Source organism: Choloepus didactylus, chromosome 25, assembly GCF_015220235.1.
Source record: "Choloepus didactylus isolate mChoDid1 chromosome 25, mChoDid1.pri, whole genome shotgun sequence".
NCBI classification, from domain to species: Eukaryota; Metazoa; Chordata; class Mammalia; order Pilosa; family Megalonychidae; genus Choloepus; species Choloepus didactylus.
In genome coordinates this window covers 1,798,823-1,821,305 of record NC_051331.1, presented here as the reverse complement: position 1 = coordinate 1,821,305, position 22,483 = coordinate 1,798,823, and the positions used below count along the sequence as shown (strand labels likewise).

Genomic DNA, 22,483 nt, shown 5'->3' with positions numbered 1-22,483 from the left:
CGGCGCGGGCCGATGGCGTCACGAGAGCCTATTGGTTCATCCTTTCCGTCTCCCTCGTGATCCCGCCCCCTCCAGCTCACTCGACCATTCCCGGCCTCCACCGCCTCCTTACCGTGTGTCCCCGAATCCCATTGGCTCGCAAGTCCGAACTAAACTACAATTCCCGAGAGGCCCTGCGACACGGGCTTGCGTTCTTCGCCCCCTTACTCCCGTTACGAACCTCCCATTGGCTCATTTCCCTGCCGCCCAGACCAAGTAAGACTACATTTCCCGGCGTGCTCCGCGGTGGGCGTCTGCTTCCTGCCGACGTGTCCCTCCGGAAGAGGAGCCGGTGAGACCCAGCGACATGGCGCCCCCGGCCCCCGGCTCGGCTCCCGGCGGCTCCGGCGAGGTGGACGAGCTGTTCGACGTGAAGAACGCCTTCTACATCGGCAGCTACCAGCAGTGCATCAACGAGGCGCAGCGGGTGAAGGTGCGGCCGGGGCGGGGGCCTCCCGGGGCGGGCGCGGAGGCCGCTTCCTGGTGGCCGCGGAGCGCACTCGCTCCTGATGACCCTCCCTCGTTCCCTCGCGGCGTCTGCCCTCCGCTCCCCGCTCCCAGCGCGCTGGGGAATCGCCGCCGTTCCGCCACCAAACCCACGGCGGCGACGGTTCCTGTTCCTGGAGCGCCCACTGCGCCCTGCAGGCTTTGGGGTTAGGATTTGTAGCGCCCTAAAAATGGCAACAATTATCAATAATAGTAACAGCATTAACCGTAATTTCCACTTGCCCAGCCCTGGCGCGCGGTCGGCCCCTCAATACCTGGTGTCTGTCCTCATTTTACAGATGAGAACAGTGAGGCTCCGGGAGGGAAGCCCCTTCCTTGAAGCTACCCCGACCCCAGCCCGCTCTGTCACTCGCCCCTTCACTCATTCATTCCTCGTCGAGCATCTCTGGTGCCTTAGCTTAAATTCTAGGACTTCTGTAACAAAGCGCCACAAACTGGGTGGTGTAAAACAACAGAGGTTTATAAATGTATCATCTCACAGTTCCGGAGACCAGAACTCCAAAATCAAGATGTGGACAGGGCAGGGGTCCGCAGGCTAGAATCTCCGTGGCCTGTCCCCCGGCTTCCGGCAATGACTTGCCGACAGTCCTTAGCATTCTCTTCCTGTTCTCCTAGGGACACCAGTCATAGTGAATTAAGGGCCCACTTACTTAATTCACTTCAGCGTGACCTCATTTTGACTCTTCTAATTCCAATATCCACGTAAGGTCACGTGCTGAGGTATTGAGGAGTAGGACTTCACACAGCCCTTTGGGGGACACCAAACATCAACCTATGACAGTAGCTGGGGCAAGAGATGAGCTTGGGATGTCAGGGCAGGAGGGGCCAGCAGGGGCCTCCTCAGTGTGGCCTGAAGCGAGGTGAGTGAAGGGGAGGATGAGGCGGACATGGCAGGAGTTTGGAATTTTTTCTGAAGGCACGAGACAGTGCCAGAGCATCAAGCCATGGAGTACGAGATGTCTTCCCAGAGGCACCTGGGGGGCTGGGAGGAGCAGACTGCAAAGCAGAGAAGCCTCACTTTTGGCATCTGGTAGGTTCACCCAGTTTCTCAAGATGATCATGGGGATAAAAACCTCAAATAGACCTCGCGAAGCCGTTAGGATTTGTGGAAATAACATTTGCTTCATTGTACTACTTCTCAATCGCTATTGAAACAAATTGCTACCGTTAGGATTTGTGGAAATAACATTTGCTTCGTTGTACCACTTCTCAATCGCTATTGAAACAAATTGCTACCATCTTAACGGCTTAAAGCAACGTAAGTGGATCATCTTGCAATTTCTAGAGGTGAGAAGTCTAGCCTGGGTCTCACGGGGCTATGACATTGGTGTTGACGGGGTTGTGTTTGTTTCTGGAGGTGCTGGGCAAGAAGCCACTTCCAGGCTTGTGGTGGTTTGGTTCGCGTGTCACCTTGGCCAGGTGATGATGTCTGGTTTGGTCAAGCAAGCACAGGCCCGTTTGCTAGCGTGAGGGTACTTTGTGGATCATCAGTCAGCTGAACACGTCTGTGGCTGTTTTTTTCTGCAATCGATAAAGGAGCTCACCTTCAGCAGTGGGAGAAGTCTCATCCGGTCGGTGGAAGGCCTTAAAATGAGAGCTGGTGATTTCAGCAGTCAGAAAGAATTTCCGTCTCTACTTCAGCCAGCAGCTCCTCCTGGGGAATTCATGGAGGCTTTCATCAGTTGAATTTGGACCTGCCACCCCTACAATTGCATGAGCCAGTTCCTATCCTGTATCTCGTAACATTTACATACCTATACATCTGTCCTTTTGGTTCCATTTCCCTGCTGATCCCTAGCATAGGCCTACTCACGTCGCTCCTTGTGGGACCGAGGTCGCCGTTTCCTGACTGGCCGTCAGCCGGGGCTCCTGGGACCTCTGACGGGTCCTCACCCTCGCCGTGGCCCCTTCCGTCTCAGATCCGGCGACCGTGCGGCAAATACTTCTCAGCATGGACTCTTCCGCCGTGTCCTCCTGCTCTGTTCCTTCTGTGTCCCACTGGAGAAAGTTCTCTGACACGAAGTGCTCGTGTGACCTGGCTGGGCCACCGCGTCCCCAGCACAGCCTTCGTCACCTGCAGAGTCCCTTTCGCAGTGTGTGAGCTGTTCACTGGTGCCGGGGACCAGGGACCAGGGACCAGGGATCAGGGCGTGGACCTCTTAGGGGCCTTATCTGGCCTTCCACTGTGTGGGGGATTGAATTGTGCCCCCTAGTTTGGGCATGTTTGTTGGTATCATTCTGCTGGGTGTGGACCCGTCATAAGGAGGATGTCTCCAAGATGTCACTTCCCTCACCGTGGGCCCCGCTCCATCAGGTGGGCTTTATTCTGGAGGCCCAGAGTGCTCTATAAGCAGGGGGACGTCAGACAGATATGCCTTGGGAGGGAGCCCGGAGGAGAAAGGAGAGGACGCCGCCACATGACAGAAAAGCCAAGGACCAAGGATCGCCGGCAGCCAGCCCCGGGACCCCACAGTCTTCGGGGAGAAAGCATCGCCTGGGTGACGCCTGGATTTTGGGCATCTCACCTTAAAAGTGTGAGCCAATAAATTCCCATCGTTTAAGCCGACCCAGTGTGTGGAATTTGTTTTAGCAGTTGGGAAACTGACACACCGTGGCCTAATTTCCTCCCGGCTAGGGAGCTGTGGATGTGGAAACAGGCTTGGGCATGTGTCCTGCTCAGCCTCAGTTTCCCCTTCTGTCAGGTGGGGTGACGGCACCTGTCTTATTTTACATTCACGTTGATCCTTCAGCCTTCCTTCCACCTTCTCACAGCGGAGCAACGTGCTGTTCAAATCTACCCACTTCCTAATCGGTGAATATTATCTTGGCGCCAAAGCACAAAATCAGCGGGCCCTGCCCTGTGGGGAAATGATGGTAAACACCCCCTTCTTGCGGGAGGCCGGAGGCGGCTGCTCCGTCTTGGGGGGCACTGAAGACATGTTGGCACAGATGAGACTTGTCCCCCGTGCATCTGCAGAACGGGGCGCTGTCCCCTCTGGGCTGTCCGATGGGATTGGACTCCAGGGCCACAGGCTGCCCGGGAGCCTCCTCGGTGCCCTGTTAGGAGACTTGGCCCCCTAAAAAGACTCGTCCCCCCTGGATCCGGCAACATGGCTTATTTGGAAATAAGGGTCTTTGGGGATGTGATTGAGTTAAGAACCCCACAATGAAATCATCCTGGACTGGCCCTGAAACCCAGTGACAAAGTGTCCTTATAAGAGACACGGAGAAAAGAGGATACAGACGCAGCAAGACAGGAGCTGGATTGGAGCGACGTGGCCATGGGCCCAGGGATGATTGGTCGGAACCAGCAGCCCCCGTTTGTGCTCCCGGGGAAGGGGCACGGATTTACCCACAGGCTCGGCCCTGGCCCTGGCAGCCAGCCTTCCGGTTGTTCTCACGTTTCTGCCAAACCTCCCGCACCCACCCCCTCTGCTTCCTTGAGGCCCCTGCCTCGGCTGCGGGTGACCCAGCCCCAGCCCCGGGGCCGAGCCCATGCTACATCTCGGGTACTGTGAGGCCCCTGAGAAATAAACGTCAAGGGAAACCATGGGGGTCCCACATACCTCTCCCGACCCCTTAAGGTCCCTGGTCTGCACATGTGTCCTCTGGAAGCTCCGTTTGTCCTACTGCTTGTGTAGGTCCCAGAGCTCCCGCCCACCCGGGGCCTTGTTGGCATCTCAGTGTCCCCAGGCCAGTGTTGGGGCCCCTTTATGGCTGCTCCCCTCACAGCCTGCACCCCACGGTGTCGAGCTCAGGTGCCGAGGCCAGTGGCTGCCTCTGCCTCACGATGCCCGGCTCCGAGGGGTGCTTGCGAGTCCCTCACTTGGAAGGCGCCGCGTTCCGAGTTCTGCCCCAGACCTGAAACTGGAGGTGCCGGCAGCCGGCCCTGGGGTGTGGGTGGAGAGCAGGACCCAGCTCGCCCTCTCGGGGACGTTGCCTCCCCGGCTGGCGCAGAGACCCCACTTGCCGTCCCCGTGTCCCCTCCTCGCCGGGGCCTGTGGAGACTGATTCCCCGCGCAGGGCAGAGCGGCCTGGCTCTCCCCGAGAGGCCTCGAGGTCACACTCTGGGCTGTGGCTGAGCTGGGGGGTGCGGCCCAAGGCCCCTGTCCCTGAGGAGAGGCGTCTCCGTGGTCTGAGAAGGTCGTGTCCCCGTGATGGGAGGGTTGGCGCCTGCGTCCAGCCTTCCCCACTCCTGTTGGTTGTTTTTAAAAAGACGTTGAAAACCAAGCAAGATAGGAATGGGCCGACCCAGGCCCTCTGAGCCCAAACCGCATCACAGCGTCTCCCACCAAAGGGCCCTTCCTCCCTCGCCTCCTTCGGCTCCCGCAGGAATCCTTCCGGACCCTTCTCCCGCCCTTCCTAATGCCAGCTCCCGAGCTCTCCCCACATCCCAGGGGCTGTGCACCATTAGTGGCTTCTGTTTCTGACCGAGGGGCCATGCGTGGCCAGGGTGGGCATTGGGGGCACTAAACCCTCGCCTCTTGCCTGGGTGATGGGGGGCTGCTGATGGGTGAGCCGTGGCCGGGTGCGGACCCCCATGGCGCGTGGTGTCCTGCACTGGCCACCCTGACCTGCATCTGCTCCCACAGCCATCCAGCCCGGAGCTAGACGTGGAGAGGGACGTCTTCCTGTACAGGGCGTACCTGGCGCAGGTGAGCATGAGCCATGGCTCCCGGGGCCCTGGGGCAGGTAGGGAAGGCCCAGGGCCTCCTGGTGACGCTCGCGAGGCGCCTGCCCTTTGGGGGGATTGGGGCGCACCTGGAAACCCGGGGATGGCGGTGCTGATGCTGTTTCCCCCCAGAGGAAGTACGGGGTGGTTCTGGATGAGATCAAGCCGTCCTCGGCCCCGGAGCTCCAGGCCGTGCGCAAGTTTGCTGAATACTTGGCTGGCGGGAGCCAGAGGTGAGGCTGTGGGGACGAGGACGGGGATGGTGGGGCATGGATGGCAGGGATGGGGACGGGCGGCGGGTGCCCGTGGCCGAGGCCCTGAGCCCCGCATCGCGCAGGGACGCACTCGTCGCCAGCCTGGACCGCGAGATGGGCCGCAGCGTGGCGGTGACTGACAGCACCTTCCTGCTGATGGCGGCCTCCATCTACGTGCACGACCAGAACCCAGACGCCGCCCTGCGCGCCCTGCACCAGGGGGACGGCCTCGAGTGGTGAGCGCCCGCCGGGAGGGTGGCTGGGGGTCAGTGTGTGCGGGACCAGGCCTGACCCCTGACCCCTGCCCTGCAGCGCGGCCATGACGGTGCAGACCCTGCTGAGGCTCGACCGCCTGGACCTTGCCCGGTGAGTGCCAACCCCAGAGGTGCTGGGCAGCAGCTGGCACCCCCCTCCCCCGGGCCTCGGTTTCCCCACATGTGGGCAGGGTGGGATTCTGCACCAAGCCCAGGAGGTGGGGTCCCCGTGCTGCACCTCCCAAAGCCGAGGGTCCCCCAGATAATTGGGTTTGTCGCCAGCCGGTCTCCTCTGGGCCCATCTGTGGGGTGGCTTGGGGTGCTGGCCAGGGGACGGGAGCAGAGGGTGCCGCAGGGGTGGCCGGGGGCCCACAGCAGGGAGGGGCTGGGGCGAGGACCCTGGGGGGGCTGCAGGCCCGTACGAGAGCTGGGCACCCTGCGACCCTGTGCCCTGCAACCCTGCACCCCGTGACCCTGCGCCCCGTGACCCTGCGCCCTGTCCTTGGTCCAGGAAGGAGCTGAAGAAGATGCAAGAGCAGGACGAGGATGCCACCCTCACCCAGCTGGCCACCGCCTGGGTCAACCTGGCCCTGGTGGGCGGGGGGCAGGGCGCTGGGGCCACAGGTGTTGGGGGGCAGGGGGCTTTGGGACCTGGCGCTCCGGGCAGTGTGTCCACGGCCGGGCTCGGGGCACAGCTGGGGCCTCTGACCCTCTGGCAGCTGTCCCGGCCCTGGCCCCCTGCCTGGGGTGCTGAGAGGGGCCCGTCGCCAATGCCCCCCCAGCCCTGGCCCTCCTGGCGCCGCCCCGGCCCCCCACCTGACCTGGTTTCTGGCTCCTTGCGGCTGGGGTCTGAGGGAGGGGTGGGGGCTCTGGAGCCAGGCCGCTGCCCCCAGCCCCCGAGAAGCTCCCGCCTGGGGTTCTGTCCCAGGGTTTCCATCCCCTGCACCTGGGTTCCTGGCACCGAGCAGACCCTCCCCGGAGCCCAGCCGCGTCCCCCAGCCCCCCCCCCAGCCTCGGGGCCTGGCTGTGCTCCCCAACACTCACCCTTGGACGGGCCCCCTCAGTAGGGAGTGGGCAGCCTGTGGCTCCCTGTTCCCCTCGAGGACTCGGGTCCCTGCTCCCCCCAACGGGCACTCGGGCAGGTGCCAGGCGGGGGGTCGCCCCATGCAGCCTGATCTCTGCTGGGAAGGGTCTGGGCGGAGGCCGGGGCAGCCCAGAACCTTCTCTGCCCAGCGGCGGGGGGCTCCCGCCCCATGCGAGGCGGCTGGCCCGGGCTGAGGCTGTGCTCCCCGCAGGGCGGCGAGAAGCTGCAGGACGCCTACTACATCTTCCAGGAGCTGGCGGACAGGAGCTTGCCCACCCTGCTGCTGCTCAATGGGCAGGCTGCCTGCCACATGGCACAGGGCCGCTGGGCCGACGCCGAGAGCCTGCTGCACGAGGCCCTGGACAAGGTACCAGGACGGACGGACAGACGCGGCCCTGGGGAGCCTGAGGCAGTGTGGGCACCGGGGTCCTGGCCTGGCAGCCCCTGGGCACCCCAGCCTCCCGGGCAGAGAGGAGGGCCCCAGTCCCCTGGCCTGACGCCTGTTGTCTCCACGGCCATTCGGGCGAGTCTTGTAACCGGAGACAAGGGCGAATCCACGAACTCTAGAAGATGTTCTTAATTTAACAAGAAAAACACCCGTAGGACCCCCCGCCCCAGTCCCCGTGAGGGGCCGGCCTGCGCTCAGGAGGGAGCCTGTGGGGCGGGCCGGGGCAGGCGAGGGGCCCCAGCAGTCCCGGGGGACGGGGGACCCCCAGCCGCGGCCACCTGTTGCATGCAGGCCGGTTTGCGGGGGTGGCTGAGGGGCTTGTGTTCCCCCAACCTCTCGGATGCTGCCCCGTTCCCGACCCGTCGCTGTCCCGGGGCGGCCTCGGCCTCCTGGTGTCCCCGGAGCCGCCCTGCCGTGGGGAGACCCTGCAAAGCTGAGTGTACCCCAAGGGGGTGTTGGCTCCGCTGGTCCCCTCCTCGGCTGCGGACCCCGTGGCTCCGGCTGAGTCCCTGGCCGTGGCGGTGGCCATTCCCAGGGTTCCCGGCCGTGGAGCCGGCCAAGGGTGGGGCCGCGAGCTGAGGCCTCCTCCCCAGGGGTTCTGGAAATTTCCCTGCAGCTGGGACTCGACGCTGTTCCGGGCCCAGGGTGGGGGTGGCATGGTTTCCTGATGAGATGTGCCCCCCGCCCCGGACTCCCAGATACAGGGTGGAGACCCCACCCACAGATGGGCTGAGGTGCGGGGAGCATGCAGACACCCCCTACTCGGAGGCCTGGGTGGGGCCCTTCCCCAGGGTGCAGCGGGGTCTGGGGTCCTGGGGGAGCCGGCCCCAGCCCCACCCCTTCTGCCTCGCATTTCAGGACAGCGGACACCCTGAGACGCTCATCAATCTCATTGTCCTGTCACAGCACCTGGGCAAGCCCCCCGAGGTGGGCCCCTGCCCCCCGCTGGAGGGTCCTGTGTCCCTGCCGTGGCCCAGGGGTATCTGGGGTGTGGGCTGCCAGGCTCAGAGAGGGTCCTGGGGCCAGGCGACCCTCCCACCCAGTCTAGGGGTACATGGGGAGAGGAAAAGGGGGGGGGGGCACTCCAGTCTGCCTAGAACCCCTGCTCCCCAGAGCACCCTCCCAGTCCAGGCGTCTTCCAGATCCCCACCCCCACCCCGAGGGTCCTCTGGGGAGGATGTGGGTCCGAGGGGGCTGAGGAAATGTTGGGGGACTGCAGGGGGCACCCCCAGCCTGTGGTTGGCTGCGTGGCCCCACCCAGCCCTGCTGGCCCCGTGTCACTCAGCCCAGCCTCGCCCCCCTGCAGGTGACAAACCGCTACCTGTCGCAGCTGAAGGACGCCCACCGGGCCCACCCGTTCATCAGGGAGTTCCAGGCCAAGGTGAGCCCGCACTCGGGGCCCGTCCCCACGGCTGTCCCCCCACAGCCCATCCCCACAGCCTGTCCCCATGGCTGTCCCACGGCCCGCCTTGCTCATGAGCCCCCTCTCCCGCCCCCTGCTGCCGCGTCGCTGAAGGAGAACGACTTTGACCGGCTGGCCCTGCAGTACGCCCCGAGTGCCTGAGGCCGCGGCTGGGCCATCCCTCCACTGCCATGTCCCCTTGGTGGAGACCAGAGCCTGGAAGCCCGGCCCCAGCCCCCTCAGGCCCCCGTTTCCTGTCAATAAATGGCCTGGACCCATGGGGTCCCCGTTCTGTCTGTCGTATCTGCACGGGGAGGCGAGGGAGAATCAGGCTCACGGGGTCCCCGGACAGTCGCCCAGGCTTTGGAGCGGGTCTGGGGTCCCTGAACCACGGCTGCACGGGTGCCCCCTCTTCCCACACTGCTGCAGGCACCGACCCTCACGGGCCCTGCAAACTCCCCTCAGCCCTGAGGACGCTGGCCAGGGCCACCAAGGCCCAGAGTCCCCCCAGGCCTGGGGGTTCAGCCCAGGAGCCCCAGGGGTGAGGAAGAGGGCAGCAGAGGGGGGGCCGGAGGAGGTCTCCCCTGGGGGGCAGCAGGCACGGCCGGGCACGGGGGGTCCGGGCCTGGGCCTGGTGCTGGGCGAGTCACCTGGACGCACCTGCCACGGGCGCCTCTCCCGGAGCCCTGAGCCCCATCCCAGCTCCCACCCAGGACGTGCAGCCCCAGTCCCTTGCGGCCCCCGCACCCACAGCCCATGACTTCCCTGCTCTGTGGGGAGCTGACTGGGGGGGCTCCCCGGCCTTGGGGGCAGAGGAGGCAGCCCCCGGACTCCCCACCCCCGCCGAGCCCCCAGGGAAGGCACCTGCTCCCGGGAGCGCTGGGGTCCAGGGCTGCTCCATGGCCACTGCAGCAACTCGCACGTCTCCACTCTGCGAGACCTCCCAGCCCTCGTGTGGAGGTCCCGGCCTGAGCCAGCTGGGTGGACCCCGGCCCTCCTGCAGCGCACACTCAGGAGTGCCAAGAGGGGTACAGGAGGGGCCTGGTGGTGCGAGTAGAACGGAGTTGGGGGGCTCAGGAGGTGACAGGGAGCCCCAAGGAGGCCAGAGCAGGGCGTGTGGGGCCAGAGAGGGGAGGATGGGGGCGCAGCCAGGACACCGACGGGGAATCTGGGCGTGGCCTGGGGCAGGGGGAGGTGCTGGACATTCCCGGGGGAGCCTCAGCAGGGGACCAAGGCCCCTTAAGCTCTCCCCAAGAAGTGGAGGAGCTGTGGCCCCTGGCATTCCCCTGGGGGGCCAGGTGGGGATGACGTCCCGGGGCCATGTGTCAGAGGTCCTGGGGGCTGGAGTGTGGGAGGTCACCGGATGCCCCCGATGACATGGATTCTGGGTCCCGCAGCTCCAATGCCCCAACAGGGCCCCCTCGGCCTCCCCATGGGCCAGCATAGAAGCCCGCGGTCGGCTGACCCTCCTCCAAGGAGCCCCGATGGCCCCGTCACCCTCCCCGCCTCCAGGGGGACCACCGGGACAGGTTAGGCCGGGTCAGGAGCCCTGGGCCTGGGTCCGTGCCAAGGGGTACCAAGTCCCAAGGCGACCGCAAGCCGTCCGGAAGGGGGAGGATTGCGGAGTCGGGGTGCGGGAGGAAGCGGCAACCCCGGGCGTGGGGCCACGCGGGATCCGGGCCGGCTCCGCCCGCGCCACTGCGGGGCCTCGGTCCCCTTCGAGCTGCGGCGCCACGGCGTGGGACGCCCCCCCACAAGACGGCCGCGCGCCCCCTGCGGCCCCGCCCCCGGCCCCGCCCCTCCACCGCGCCGCCCCCGCCCGGCCCCGCTTTTTCGTTGGCGTCGGCGCGTGACGCTGTGCGCCTCCTGTGCTTCTCATCTTCGGTCTTCATTTCTTCATCTCTTCGCTCTTACTGCCTCTGGTGCCTTCTGTTCCGATCCTCCTTCCTCGCTACTCTCCTGTCTTTTTCGTCTCTCCTTTTTCACGCTCTCTTTCTTCTTCTCTTTCTTCTTTTCCTTCTTCTTGGCCTTGCCGAGCACTGCGCACCTGGCGCAGCCCGAGCTTCTGCTGCTGGCGATCGGCGCGCTCGGCTGGACGGTGCTGCGCTCGGCCGCCCCAGCGCGCCTCTTTCGGGTCCAGTTGCGCGCAGTGGCCGGGCGGAGGGCGGGAAGCCGGGGTCCCCAGGGCCGAGGCGCGCCCCTCGTGGCTCAGAGACAGCGGGGGCCTCTGGGAACGCTGGGCACCCGGGGCCGGCGCGCGCCCCTCCGCTGCAGTGCGCGGGCGGGTCCGACCTCGGGCTGGAGAGGCCGGAATGTTGGGGACCCCTGGGCCTGGGCGCGCCCCTTGCGGCTCATTGCGGGCGGCTGGGTGGGCTGCCCGACTGGTAGAACCCGGGCCGCGCGGACCTCCGAATTCAGTGGGGTGCCCGGGACGGAGCAGAGTCACCGAGCTGGGAGGACGGCCCGGGTCAGGGGCTGGCGGGGCCGTGGGGAAGACGCGGTGGACCCCGGGCCACGACTAGGGGTCCCGGATGGTGGGGGTCCCGGGCGATGGGGGTCCCCAGGCACTGCTTTGGGAAGGGCCGGCCCGGGGCGCACGGGGGCCGCCTGCGCCATGCGCGCCTGTACCGGGCGCGCTCGGGGACGGACTCGGGCTTGTCGGCGCCGGGCGGCTGCGGTTCCCGGTCCCCGCCCGGGAAGACGCGGGAGCCGGCGCGGTCACCGCTCAGCGCCGGTCCTGGGGCAGTGCTACCCTCCCACCAGCGCAGACAGAGGCCTGGGGGAGGCGACGTGGGACCCGGGTTTGGGGCTGAACAGTGCCTCCAAGGCTGCGGCGACTGCCATGGGCGGGGACTCCCGGGGTGACACCCCCCCCCCCCGGGGTGCTGGGCTGTGCTCCCTTCCCTGGGGAGGGGTCGCCTTGGGGGGAGCTGGCGGGAAAGGCCGCATTCAGGCCTCCCGGCTTGGCTAAGGCACCTCGCACCGGCTGGGGTCACCCCGCCCGATCTGGCAGGAGGCGCCGGGACAGCGCCCGGAGCCAACAAAGGGGCCTTTCTCTGCTGGCCGCAGAGACATTGTCTCCTGTTAGGCTGTGGGGGGCTGTGCTCTGGCGGCTGCTGTCCCCACCCCGTCTCTTATCACCCACACCCCAGAAAACCCCGGGCTCCCACCCTGCTGCGGGGAGAGGGTGAGGGCATGCCCAGAGTCCAGCCTTGTCCCCATCTGGCTTCGTTGCCGCCCCCCCGTTTCCAGCTCTGATGCACAAGGCCTGGGAGGGTGACAGGAGAGGGGGTTTCTGGGGGTGAGTGCTGTGGCGGAATGTGGCAGCCTCCGGGCTGCACCCCCTCCCCACGCCCCCACCCACTCCCCTGTGGTCCCCAAGGTCAGGCGGTCGCCCCTCGTCCTCCCCGGCCTGGGTGGGGTGCTCCCTCCCGGCGGGACTCGCCCTTCCCGGGAAGCGGTGGAGGGGCTGCCCGGCCGCCAGCATCTCCTTGGCAGTCGCCCCGTTGCCAGGGGTGACCAGAGCCGGCTGTCTCCATGGCAACAGCCCCAGGCGCCCGAGGGGGCCCCTCAGCCGGAGGGAAAGGGAGGTAGCTCCCCTACCCCCACCCGGCGCTCCAGCCTGTGCCCCCCTCACGTCACCCCACTATTGCTCGGGGGGGGCTCCCACGTCTCCCCCCACCACCGTGATGCCCTCCCCTGCCCTGTCCCCCTCATCTGCCAGCCCCATCCTCTCCCCCCCAAGCTCCCCTGCTCTCTCCAGTCCCCCCCAAATACGCCCTTGGAGCCTCCTTCCTCCCTCACATTGCCCCGCCCGTCTCCCCGTGGAAACCCCTCGGATTCCCCAGCTCCCCAAATTCTCCTCCCTGCTCTGCTCCCGCGGTCACCCCCACATGTCCTTTTCCCGTCGTCGTCTCCTGCTCCCCACGTCCCCCCACATCCCCTCACCTCTCAGGGTGCCCCCGCCTCCCCATTGGTCACCTCCGTGTCGAGCCCCTGATGCCCCCGTCCCCCCTCACCCTCACAGCCCCCCCGGGGCCTCCCCCAGGGGCTCCCCCCGCCCCACCCAGCGCCAAGACAGCAGACAGCTGGGCTCTAAGTTTAGCCCTTGGCGGGCACAGGCGCACTCTGGTTACCCTCGGGGCGGCCGTGGGCACGGGCCCTCTGTGCCGCCGGCCTCGGTTTCCCCGCAGGGGCAGTAGGGCCCATGGCCGCCCCCTGTCTCCCCAGCCCCTGGCCCAGCGGTGCCGCCTCCAGCCCAGAGATGCCGCCAAGATGCCCGAGAGCGCCTGGAAGTTCCTCTTCTCCCTGGGCGCCTGGAGCTACAGCGCTTACCTGCTGCTCGGCACCGACTACCCCTTCTTCCATGACCCGCCCTCCGTCTTCTATGGTACGGGGAAGCATCCAGGGGGCCCAGCCCCAAAACAGGGGTGACCAAGGGGCTGGGGGCCCAGTGGGGACTCAGGAGCGGGGGCAGCCGTGCAAAGGCCCCGGGGCCCGCACCAGCTCGCGGCACGTGAGCGCGGGAGTGCAGCTGTGGTGAGGGGCTTTGGCCAGACTCCATGATTTTTACCGGCTCCCCCCGGCTGCCGCGGGGAGACGGGCAGGAGGCGGTGGGGGGCCAGGGTTGGCGAGACACCACAGCCGGGAGAAAGGGCCGGCTCCAGGATGAGCCGGGGCAGATGGGATGCTGAGACCAGGTATGGGGGTGCCGAGGCCTGAGCTCTGGGTGGGAGGGGCAGGAAGGGGTCCGGCCTTGATATCGGGGACCCCCAGGGGCAGCCTCTGTGTGGCGGGGTCTCAGCGACGAGTGCCAGGTTTATTCCACGCCCATCTGCTGCGGGGCCGGCATCCATACCTGCTTTTCCTGCTGCCCTGTGCACTTCTCACATTGTCACCCCTTCGAGGCAAGGTTTGAGCTGTGGGTGCGGCTCTGCCTCCTGCTCTTTCTTGTAAACCTCCCTTGGCACTCGTTTACGGGGCGCCGACTGTGTGCCGGGCAGAGCCGTGGCTGGGATGGAGAAAGCCCCCGGCTGCCCGCGACCTGTGGGGTGAGAGCGGCCTCGAGGGGGAGGCACTTACCCATAGTCGAGTGGGACGGAGCTGCCCAGGCAGCTGGGCAGACGGACCCGCTCCGGACACATCCGGGGAGTGGCGAGGGAGCAGGGCCAGGGCACAGGCCGGGCAGCGTGACTCTGCAGGCCTCGGAGACCCCCGAGGGGGCTGCGTGCCCAGGAGGGGACATGGCTCTGTCTTGCGTGCCCTGGGCCGGCCTCTGCCCTCCACTGGGGCCTCCGGGAACAAGCAGGAGGTTGTTGCTGACTCTGATGGCCGCGGTGGGGTCAAAAGCGGGGACAGGAGATTCTTCATTTCCTCTGCCTTCTGTGTCTATCTGTCCGTCCGCACTTCCTCTGGTTATATCGGACGCAGGGCCCCCTCCTCTAGGGTGAGCCCATCTTAACTGAATTAATTCCATCTCCAGCAACCTTGTATCAAAATAAAGTCACTTCCTGAGGTCCTGGGAGTAGAACTCGAGGATATCTTTTGGGGGACGCGATTCAACCGTCTGCAGGCCGGGGGCCCTCACGAAGCTCCATCTCCTGGGGAAAGCAGACCCTGTGCTTTGTTTCCTGCGGCCGTCAAAGCAAAGTGTCACAAACTGGGCGGCTTAAAACCACAGAAGCACATCCTCGCCCTCCGTCCCCTGCCTCTCCCGCACCTGGCAGTGGTGGCAGTCCCTGGCGTCCCTCGGCGTGTAGCTGTGTCCGTCCACCTCTGCCTCCTCCACTGTAACTTGTTTGGGGACACGGCTGGACCCGCCACAGAGCGTGCCTGTCCCCGGGGCCAGCGGAAGGCGAGGCTGTCACCCCGACCTGCGGAGGGGGCTGGCCTGGTCGCCGAGGCAGTTTCCTGGCCCTCAAAGCCCGTCCCCGGCTGCCCCTGCCCGCGGGCTGGGGTTGGGGGGCTAAGGGTGTGAGCCCCTCACCCTCCCCGGCTGGAGGACAAGACTTGGGGCTTTGCTGTCGAGCCTTGGGGCGCCCTGGACGGTCAATGCGGGAGCTGGGTGTGAGCCGTGAGGTCTGATTTGTGTGTGGCTGGTGGGTTTTACGTTTCTTTTCCTTTTTAAAAACTGAGGTGTAATTTGCATAAACAAAAGCAGTGGCCACCTTAAAGAGGCTTTTCCGTCGGCTCCCGGGTTGTCACGAATGTATCCCGTGATTGTCGGCTGTTGTAAGACGGGAAGCTCGACGCGGGGACGCGGAGCTACCTGCCTGTTGTCCTGGAAACCTCAACTTGCCCAAAAATACAAAATCACGGCACAAAAAGCGGGAACAGCCCACATGGCTGGTGACACGGGTCGGGACAGGAGACGGGGCTGTCCACACCATGGACCGCGACTTGGCCGCGAGAGGGGACAAGGAGGATGGGGCTGGTGGGGGGGTGCTCAGGGGGCGCCCGGGACCCCGGGGTCCCTGACCGCGGCCCGCGTCTCCCCCAGACTGGACGCCCGGCATGGCAGTGCCGCGGGACATCGCGGCCGCTTACCTGCTGCAGGGCAGCTTCTATGGCCACGCCATCTACGCCACGCTCTACATGGACGCCTGGCGCCGCGACTCAGTCGTCATGCTCCTGCACCACGTCGTCACTCTCGTCCTCCTGGTCTCCTCCTACGCCTGCCGGTGAGGGGGGCGGGCGGACACCCCAGATGCTCCAGGGCCGCCCTGTCCGAGGCCCGGCACGTCCGGTGGAACGTTCTAGAATGAGGCACGTGTTCCTGTCACATGCGGCTGGTGAAAATCCACCCCGATCCCAGAGTCAGAAGCTCTCGGGTCGTTTTGCTACATCACGTACGTGTCTAGGTGACGATATTTTGGCTCCTTTCAGCCAATGAGAATTTACTCTTAAGGTTATCTTGATTATGGCTCCTAGAAAACTAGATGGCGCGTCCGTGGCCCCATCCCGTCCCTCGGCCACGCCGAGCCGCATTTCACACGGGCCCCTAGACAGCGCTGTTGTGGAATATTTATATCATTCTGGAACGTTCTTTCGGGCAGTGCCGCACTAGAAGGTGGAATCGGATGATAAGAACCAAAAGGAAAGAACAGTTTGTTTGAAGGTGGTGAGAACCACGGAGGGAAAGCAGACAGGGGGTGTCATGGGCTCCAGTGGGGGGTCTGGGGTGACGGGTGAGCAGAGGCTGAAGGGCAAGGAGAGGCTGGGAGCAGCTCACGCGAAGGTGCTGGGGCGGGGGGTCCTGGGGGGGCCCTGGGGGGTGTCCTGGGGTGGGGGTCCCGGGGGGACCCTGGGGGGGGTCCTGGGGTGGGGGTCCTGGGGGGTGTCCAGGGGTGGGGGTGTCCAGGGGTGGGGGGTCCTGGGGTGGGGGTCCCGGGGGGGCCCTGGGGGGGGTCCTGGGGTGGCCCTGGGGTGGGGGGTCCTGGGGTGGGGGTCCCGGGGGGGCCCTGGGGGTGTCCTGGGGGGGGTTCCGTGGAAGGGGCTCATGGGCCGCAGGAGGACGGAGCAGCTGAGGCCGCCTGGCCCGGGGCCATGGTGGGCACTCCTCATGCTGTGTCCAGGCTGAACCTGGCCGTGCCCAGGCCCTCGGCTGTGGGGCTGGAAGGTGGAGGCGCCAGGCAGGGGCTCGGGGCTCCCTCAGGGATCTGGGGTCGGGGGGAGCCCAGGGCCGCCGGCAGCTCCGCGGAGATGCTCGGCTGACCGTGTGGACGTTGGGGGGCAGTGTCCGGAGGGATGAGCTCGGGTTGGGGGAGAGTGTGGCCATGACACAGGCAGTCCCATGAGGGTCAGGGGTCACGGGGGTGAGGAGAGAGCAGGAGGGAACTTCCAGGGGGGCTCCTGGGTGGGGGTACAGCCTGCTTGGAGACCACTGACCCGATGCAGCTGAGGGGTGGCCTGGGCGGGGTCCCTGAAAGGGGTGCTGGGAGGGGGACTGGGGAGGTGATCTGAGGGGGACTTAATGTGTAGGGGCTGGGGGTGCTCGGCGGGGGCTTGGAGGACTCTGTGTAGTGAGCTGGGGGGCTTGGCGGGGGGTCCCGGGGGCCAGTGTGAGCACTGCCCCCCACCAGGTACCACAACGTGGGGGTCCTCGTGCTGTTCCTGCACGACATCAGTGACGTGTTGCTCGAGTTCACCAAGCTCAACATCTACTTCAAGCTGCGCGGCGGCTCCTACCACAGGCTGCACGGCCTGGCTGCCGCCATGGGCTGCGTCAGCTTCAGCATCAGCTGGTGAGCGGGGACGGGGCGGGGACAAGGATGGGGACAGGGATGGGGACAAAGATGGGGACGGGGAGAGGGATGAGGATGGGGACGGGGCGGGGACAAGGATGGGGACGGGGAGGGGGACAAGGATGGGGACGGGGAGGGGGATGAGGATGGGGACAGGGACCTGGCCAGGCAGATGGAGCCCAGGCGGCGGGGATGGGACAGGGCATGGATGAGGACAAATGGGGAGAGGGAAGGGGACGGGGACAGGGATGAGGATGAGGATGGGGACAAGGACAGGGAGGGGAAGGAGGACGGGGATGGGGCCCTGGCCGGGCAGATGGAGCCCGGGCAGCGGGGACGAGGACAGAGTGGCGGGGTCCCAGCGGGCAGCCCCCCACACGGCCGCTGCCGCAGGTTCTGGTTCCGGCTCTACTGGTTCCCGCTGAAGGCCCTCTACGCCACCAGCCACTGCAGCCTGCGCGCCCGGCCCGACATCCCCTTCTACTTCTTCTTCAACGCGCTGCTGCTGGCGCTCGCCGCCATGAACCTCTACTGGTTCCTGGTGAGGCGCGGCCGTCCCCAAAGCCCCTGCCCGGTCCTTGTCCCCTGCAGCCCCCCGCCCGGTCCTTGTCCCCTGCAGCCCCCCACCCGTGTCCTCTGCTCCTGCAGCCTTGTCCTCGGCGACTGTGTCCCCCACGTCCTCGTCCCTCGCGGCCCCCTCTCCTACATCCCATCCCCACATCCTTGTCCCCCGTGACCGCTCCCCACGTCCCCTCCTTGGGTGACACCTCCCCTGCCCCTCCCTGCAGTACATCGTGGCCTTCGCCGCCAAGATGCTGACCGGCCAGATGCGGGAGCTGAGTGACCTGCGCGAGTACGACGTGGCTGAGCCCCCCGGCCCTGCACCCGGCAAAGCGGAGTGAGTGGGGCCCCCCGGCCCTGGGGATCTCACTTAGCGGCATTGGGGGGAGGAGCCACGGTGACGCTGGGCACCAGGCAGGGTGGTGGCCTCTGACCCGTGTCCCCCACGAGGACGGGGTCCCAGTGTGGGGGGTCTCGGGGTGGGGGCCGTGCCCTCCAGTGGCGCCCTGGGGGTGAGCCTGGGGGTGTTGGGGGCCCGGGGAGCCCAGGGGTGCACAGAAGGCAGGGCGGGCGGCAAACAGGCCCAGGGGCAATGGTGGGGGGCAGTTGAGACCCCATGAGGGTCTGGCCGGTTGGGACCTCTGACCCAGCCAGTGGGGGCCTGTAGGTGACCTCGGTCCGGGGTCACCGGGGAAGCTGTGGGCTCCATGGGCAACTGTGCGGGTCGGAGGGGGCACTGAGGAGGCCGGGACAGGAGATGGGGGCTGGCACCTCCTTGGAGGACAGAGAAGGCGGAGAGAATGGGGGCAGCCGGGGCCCGAGTGTCCAGCTCTGCTCTGAAGGGGGACAAATTGGACCCGCTTCCGACATCGGTGAGAGAGAAAGGAAACACCAAAGACGAGGCCGCGATGTGCGTCTCTGGCTACTGTTGACTGAGATGGGAAACGGGGCAGAGCTGTGAGGGCGTCCGAAAGGGTGTAGAAGTGCATGTCGTTTGGGGCACATCCGATCAGGGGTGCCCGTGATGGGAGCCTGGAGTCCACACCCCAGAAGCTGGTAGACTTTCAGAGGCCTAAGCAGCAGCCGCCCAGAAGCGCTGGGAAAGAGAACGGGGAGGAGGCACCTGCTCTGCAGAATCGTGAAATCCAGACAAGCCAAAGGCCGGACAAACCAGGGACCTCCGGAGCCACGGACGGACGTTCTTTTCAGGCCAAAGGCCGTTTCCACGAGTGGACCAACCACGCCAGGTGGGAAGCCCCCATTTTTCAGAGCTGGGACCCCACAACAACGGAAACTCAAACGCAAGGAGCTATGAATCCAGCGACGGAGAGCACTTGTAAACCGTCCAGGAGCTGAGATGCAGCTCCCAGTGGCCGTGCCTGGTGCCGCGTTCCTTCCTGTCGCCTCCTAGCCTGTCCTCCACGGCCCCCCGTCTTCTCCCCACCCGCCCCCTCCTGTGGGACCCCTGGGGGTTGGAGTAGCCGAGAGCCACCCCCTGGCCTCCTGGGGGCAGCTGCGTCCCCGTCCCGGGCTGTGGGACGATACGTTCTTGTTTTAAGCTGCCTGGTTTGTGGAGGTCGGTTACGGGGACCCCCAGAAACTCAGGCCCCCACCCCTGAGGCTTTGGAAACCCAGTTTCTGCCTCTCATCACCGTCCCTGCAATCGCCCTGCGTTTCGGGGTCACCCGGGGCGCTGACCTGCAGGGAGCTCTCGACACTGGGGCTGCCCCAGCCACCTCCTCTCCTAGGGATCCCCAAAGAGTCCCCCTTCTTGGCCACTGGCCATCTCGAAGCCCCTTCCTGCGGGGGGCTGGGGCTGCTCCTGCTCACCTCACCACTGACCCAGCCCCCCCAAACCTTTATCTTTTGAGTCCCACTTAGTCTGCACTGGCTTGTCGTCTGCACCGTCCTCCACATCTGCTCGTCGTTTCTAGCATCTTCTAAATGACCGCACATCAGCCCCCCGTGCCCACCCCAAAGTGCCTGCCCTGCCCATCTGGTCCCTCACGGTTGATGTTGACCCAGTAGGAATCTTGGAAAATCCTCGCGAGCCCCCGCCCCATCCATCCCGAAGCGCCCGGGACCCTTTTTCCCACCAGCTGTTCTCTCTTTCCCACGGCAGCCCGCCTTGGTTCAAACTGAAGGGCGAGAATCTGACACCCTAAAGCGACTCTGTCACCCAAGAGATGCTGCCTCCCCCAAAAAGCAAACAAGCAAACAAAAGCAGAGAACACACAAACAAAACCCACAGCTGTGTTTGGGGACTGGGTCATTCCAGGTCATTCCAAAGCGTGTGCAAAAAACCAAATGGGACTTGCCAGGAAAACTGATAAGAAGCCGAGGGGAGTCCTGGGGCTGAAGAGATTCAACTTGCTAGAAACACACAGAGGCGAGAAGTCAAAACGTTTAGGACCCCGGTGGCCATCGGGCGATCTAATGTAGCTCATCTCGCGCCATCAAAGACAGGCAGGAGCAGCCGGGAGAAGACTGGAAGCCCCGAAGCTTGATGGGCCACAGGCCAAGTGACACGTTAGGTGACAGATGGGAGGCATTGGGGCTCCTTATTCTGCCCTCGATGAAGGATTCCTGCGGGGGTGGGGGTGGAGCAAGCCAGAGGCCCCCGCGGAACTCACCAGAAGGAAAGAGAGCTGCTTCTGAAACCTGCTTGACTGAGCCCAAGGCGCGATGGGTTCTGAGCAGGAGGCCGCCTTTCGGGGCAGGGCTGCACAGCCTTCCACGGAGAGCGCTGAGAGGGGAGAGCTCCACACCAGTGAGGTGGAAGAAGGTTCTGGAACACGCACTTCACAGCCAGGAAGCTGTGGAGGACTCCCTTTCGGTACCCTCTGAGGTCCCCGCTGTGAGAACACGTCACCAGTTCAGACCCTGAGAACGTCAGAACGTAATCCCCACCCTCCAAATGGCTTCTCGAAGCGGCCGGGGAAACAGGGCAGGGGCACGATCGGGCACTTCAGTGGGTGGACGAAGGGAATGGCTGGAGCTGTTGACCCGTTGGGTGAAGGGCAAGTTAGAGCTGGGCCCCCACGTGAGATGGGGTGCAATTCCAGTGTTGGCAAAGTTGCGGAGGGGAGCAGGAGACAGGTCGGGTCTGGCCAGGGGGTCTGGGCAGGCCCCGGGGGGCAGGGCTCCCCCAGTTCAACCCAGACTTCAGAGTTGCAGTTTTGGAAAATGCAGGTTGTGGTAGAAGCCAGCTCGGGGGGGTGGTTTGAAATAAATATGCAGCCACGGGCATTGTCAAGGGGGCAGGGTTCAGAGGCTTGCACCGTGTTTGAGAAGAGTTTCGGTTTTTCTAAATGGCAGTGAAATGCACATAACGTAAAATTGATCACCTTTGGGCGAGCAGTTCAGCGGCATTTAGTGCAGGCACAGAGCTGTGCAACCACCACCTCTCTCCAGTTCCAGAACATTCTTGGCACCCCTAACGGAGACCCCCGTGCCCATTTGCCGCCACTTCCCGTGCCCCCTCCGCAGCAGTTTCGGACCTGATAATTTGGCTAGTTCGGGATATTTCCTGTTAGTGGAGTGGGGCGTTCGTCCTTTTGCATCTGGCTGCTTTTTGCCCAGCGTGCTGTCCCATCCCCGTCCTTCCTGCTGCAGCGTGGCTCTGCGCTCCGTTCTTTCCGGGCTCCGTTGTATCGATGGACCTGAGTGTGTCCGATGCCTGCGGGTGGGCGTGGGGTGGGCGTGGTGGCTTGTGCCTTTTGGCTGTTGGGGACGAGGACTAGTGGGGTGCAGTGGCCGGGCCCCGTGGCAGGACGGGCTCACTTTTCCAGGGAGGCGGATTCGAGTTTTAACACGTTGCATGAGTTGTTTCCAGAAGATGGGAGGAGAGAAGGAGGCGGTGCAGGTGTGGAGGCGGATGGATGGGGAATGAGCCAGGAGGAAGGGACATGGTGGGGTGGGGGGAGCCGGGTCGTCGAGGGTCTGGAGGGAGCTGAGCGGGGTCTCCAGGCGAACCCGAACCCGGGCCGCTTCTGTCCCCAGGGAGCCGCTGCGGAACGGGCTCGTCAAGGAGAAGCGCCTCTGAGCCCCGCCCCCTCACCGGCCCCGCCCAGACCCGCCCCTAGCCCTAGCCCCGCCCCCGCCTCAGCCCGGGCCCCCGCCCCCCAGCCCGACAGGTCCGAGGGGCACGGCGACCCCCGGCTCACTCGACTCACTCGTCCCGCGGCCCGCCCGGAGGAGGATGTCGCCGCCGCCGCTGCGCCCCGGGGGGCGGCCGCCTCCTGGTCTTGCTGGCTCTGCTGCTGCCCGCGCCGCCTCCCGCCCGCGCCCCCGCACCCCCGCGTCCTGCCGCAGCCTTGCTCCAGGCCCTGGGGCTGCGCGACGCGCCCCGGGGCGCCCCCACGTCCCGGCCCGTGCCCCCCGTCATGTGGCTCCTGTTTCGCGGCCGGGACCCCCAGGAGACCCGGGCCGGCTCCCGACGGACGCCCCCGGGGGCCCCTTGCGACCGTGCCACGTGAGGAGCTGGGGGTCGCCGGCAACATCGTGCGCCACGTGCCGGGATCTCGGTGTAGCGGGGCCTGCGCTGGGGGCCGGGGGATCGCGTCCCGGGGGGCGCCCCGAGGGTCCCCACCCGCGAGATCCCTGCGCGCCGTGGACCCCGCCCCCCAGCCGCCTCCCACCATCCCATAGGTCCCTGCAGATGGAGACGCACAGTTCTCTCGCGCTCACCCGGGACCCCAGACCGAAAGCTCCGCGAGGCAGCTCCCGCATGTCTCCTGGCCCCCTGCCCCGCGACCCCCGGGGACGCAGCCCGAGCCAAGCCCCTGTCCCCCCAGGTGCCCCGGCGCGGCCCCCGGAGCCCGGCGCGGCCACCCGGCGCGTGCCCCGAGTGGAGCCTCGTCTTCGAAACTGGCGGCGTGGAGCCGCGGAGCGCGCGAGTCGGGCGCGTCTGGTATCCGCTTCGCGGGCGTTAGGTCGGCAGGGGCCCGGCGGGCGGCTGGGAGCTAACGTGCAGTGGCGGAGGCTGGCGCCCGGGGCGGCGGGAGCTGCTGCGCCAGG

General features: G+C 65.9%; 3 protein-coding genes across 3 annotated transcripts; all 3 read left to right on the top strand.

Moving 5' to 3' along the window:
* The first annotated feature begins 299 nt into the window (after positions 1-299).
* Positions 300-8,943, top strand: COPE (COPI coat complex subunit epsilon). The gene is made up of 10 exons (XM_037818035.1): positions 300-472; positions 5,139-5,201; positions 5,351-5,451; positions 5,556-5,708; positions 5,785-5,838; positions 6,238-6,319; positions 7,022-7,177; positions 8,117-8,185; positions 8,565-8,639; positions 8,775-8,943. The coding sequence occupies exons 1-10, from the start codon at positions 347-349 to the stop codon at positions 8,820-8,822; spliced, it is 927 nt and encodes a 308-aa protein (XP_037673963.1). The 5' UTR covers positions 300-346; the 3' UTR covers positions 8,823-8,943.
* Positions 8,944-10,691: 1,748 nt separating this feature from the next.
* CERS1 (ceramide synthase 1) lies at positions 10,692-21,603 on the top strand. The gene is made up of 7 exons (XM_037818045.1): positions 10,692-10,794; positions 12,891-13,050; positions 15,160-15,340; positions 16,742-16,903; positions 17,297-17,444; positions 17,692-17,801; positions 21,467-21,603. The coding sequence occupies exons 2-7, from the start codon at positions 12,936-12,938 to the stop codon at positions 21,507-21,509; spliced, it is 759 nt and encodes a 252-aa protein (XP_037673973.1). The 5' UTR covers positions 10,692-10,794; positions 12,891-12,935; the 3' UTR covers positions 21,510-21,603.
* Positions 21,604-21,666: 63 nt separating this feature from the next.
* LOC119520208 (embryonic growth/differentiation factor 1-like) lies at positions 21,667-22,114 on the top strand (the record flags this gene model as incomplete). The annotated part of the gene is given in 3 exon segments (XM_037817910.1): positions 21,667-21,919; positions 21,922-21,936; positions 21,939-22,114. Coding segments are annotated over 3 exon segments (444 nt in total), but the record flags the coding sequence as incomplete, so codon positions are not given.
* Positions 22,115-22,483: the final 369 nt, after the last annotated feature.

Excerpts from the sequence above, each read along its gene's own strand:
- CERS1 (XM_037818045.1), top strand. The coding sequence starts at position 12,936 with ATGCCCGAGAGCGCCTGGAAGTTCCTCTTCTCCCTGGGCGCCTGGAGC. Across the intron at positions 13,051-15,159 it reads CCCGCCCTCCGTCTTCTATG|ACTGGACGCCCGGCATGGCA; the intron begins GTACGGGGAAGC and ends CGTCTCCCCCAG. Across the intron at positions 15,341-16,741 it reads GTCTCCTCCTACGCCTGCCG|GTACCACAACGTGGGGGTCC; the intron begins GTGAGGGGGGCG and ends GCCCCCCACCAG.
- COPE (XM_037818035.1), top strand. The coding sequence starts at position 347 with ATGGCGCCCCCGGCCCCCGGCTCGGCTCCCGGCGGCTCCGGCGAGGTG. Across the intron at positions 473-5,138 it reads ACGAGGCGCAGCGGGTGAAG|CCATCCAGCCCGGAGCTAGA; the intron begins GTGCGGCCGGGG and ends CTGCTCCCACAG. Across the intron at positions 8,186-8,564 it reads ACCTGGGCAAGCCCCCCGAG|GTGACAAACCGCTACCTGTC; the intron begins GTGGGCCCCTGC and ends GCCCCCCTGCAG.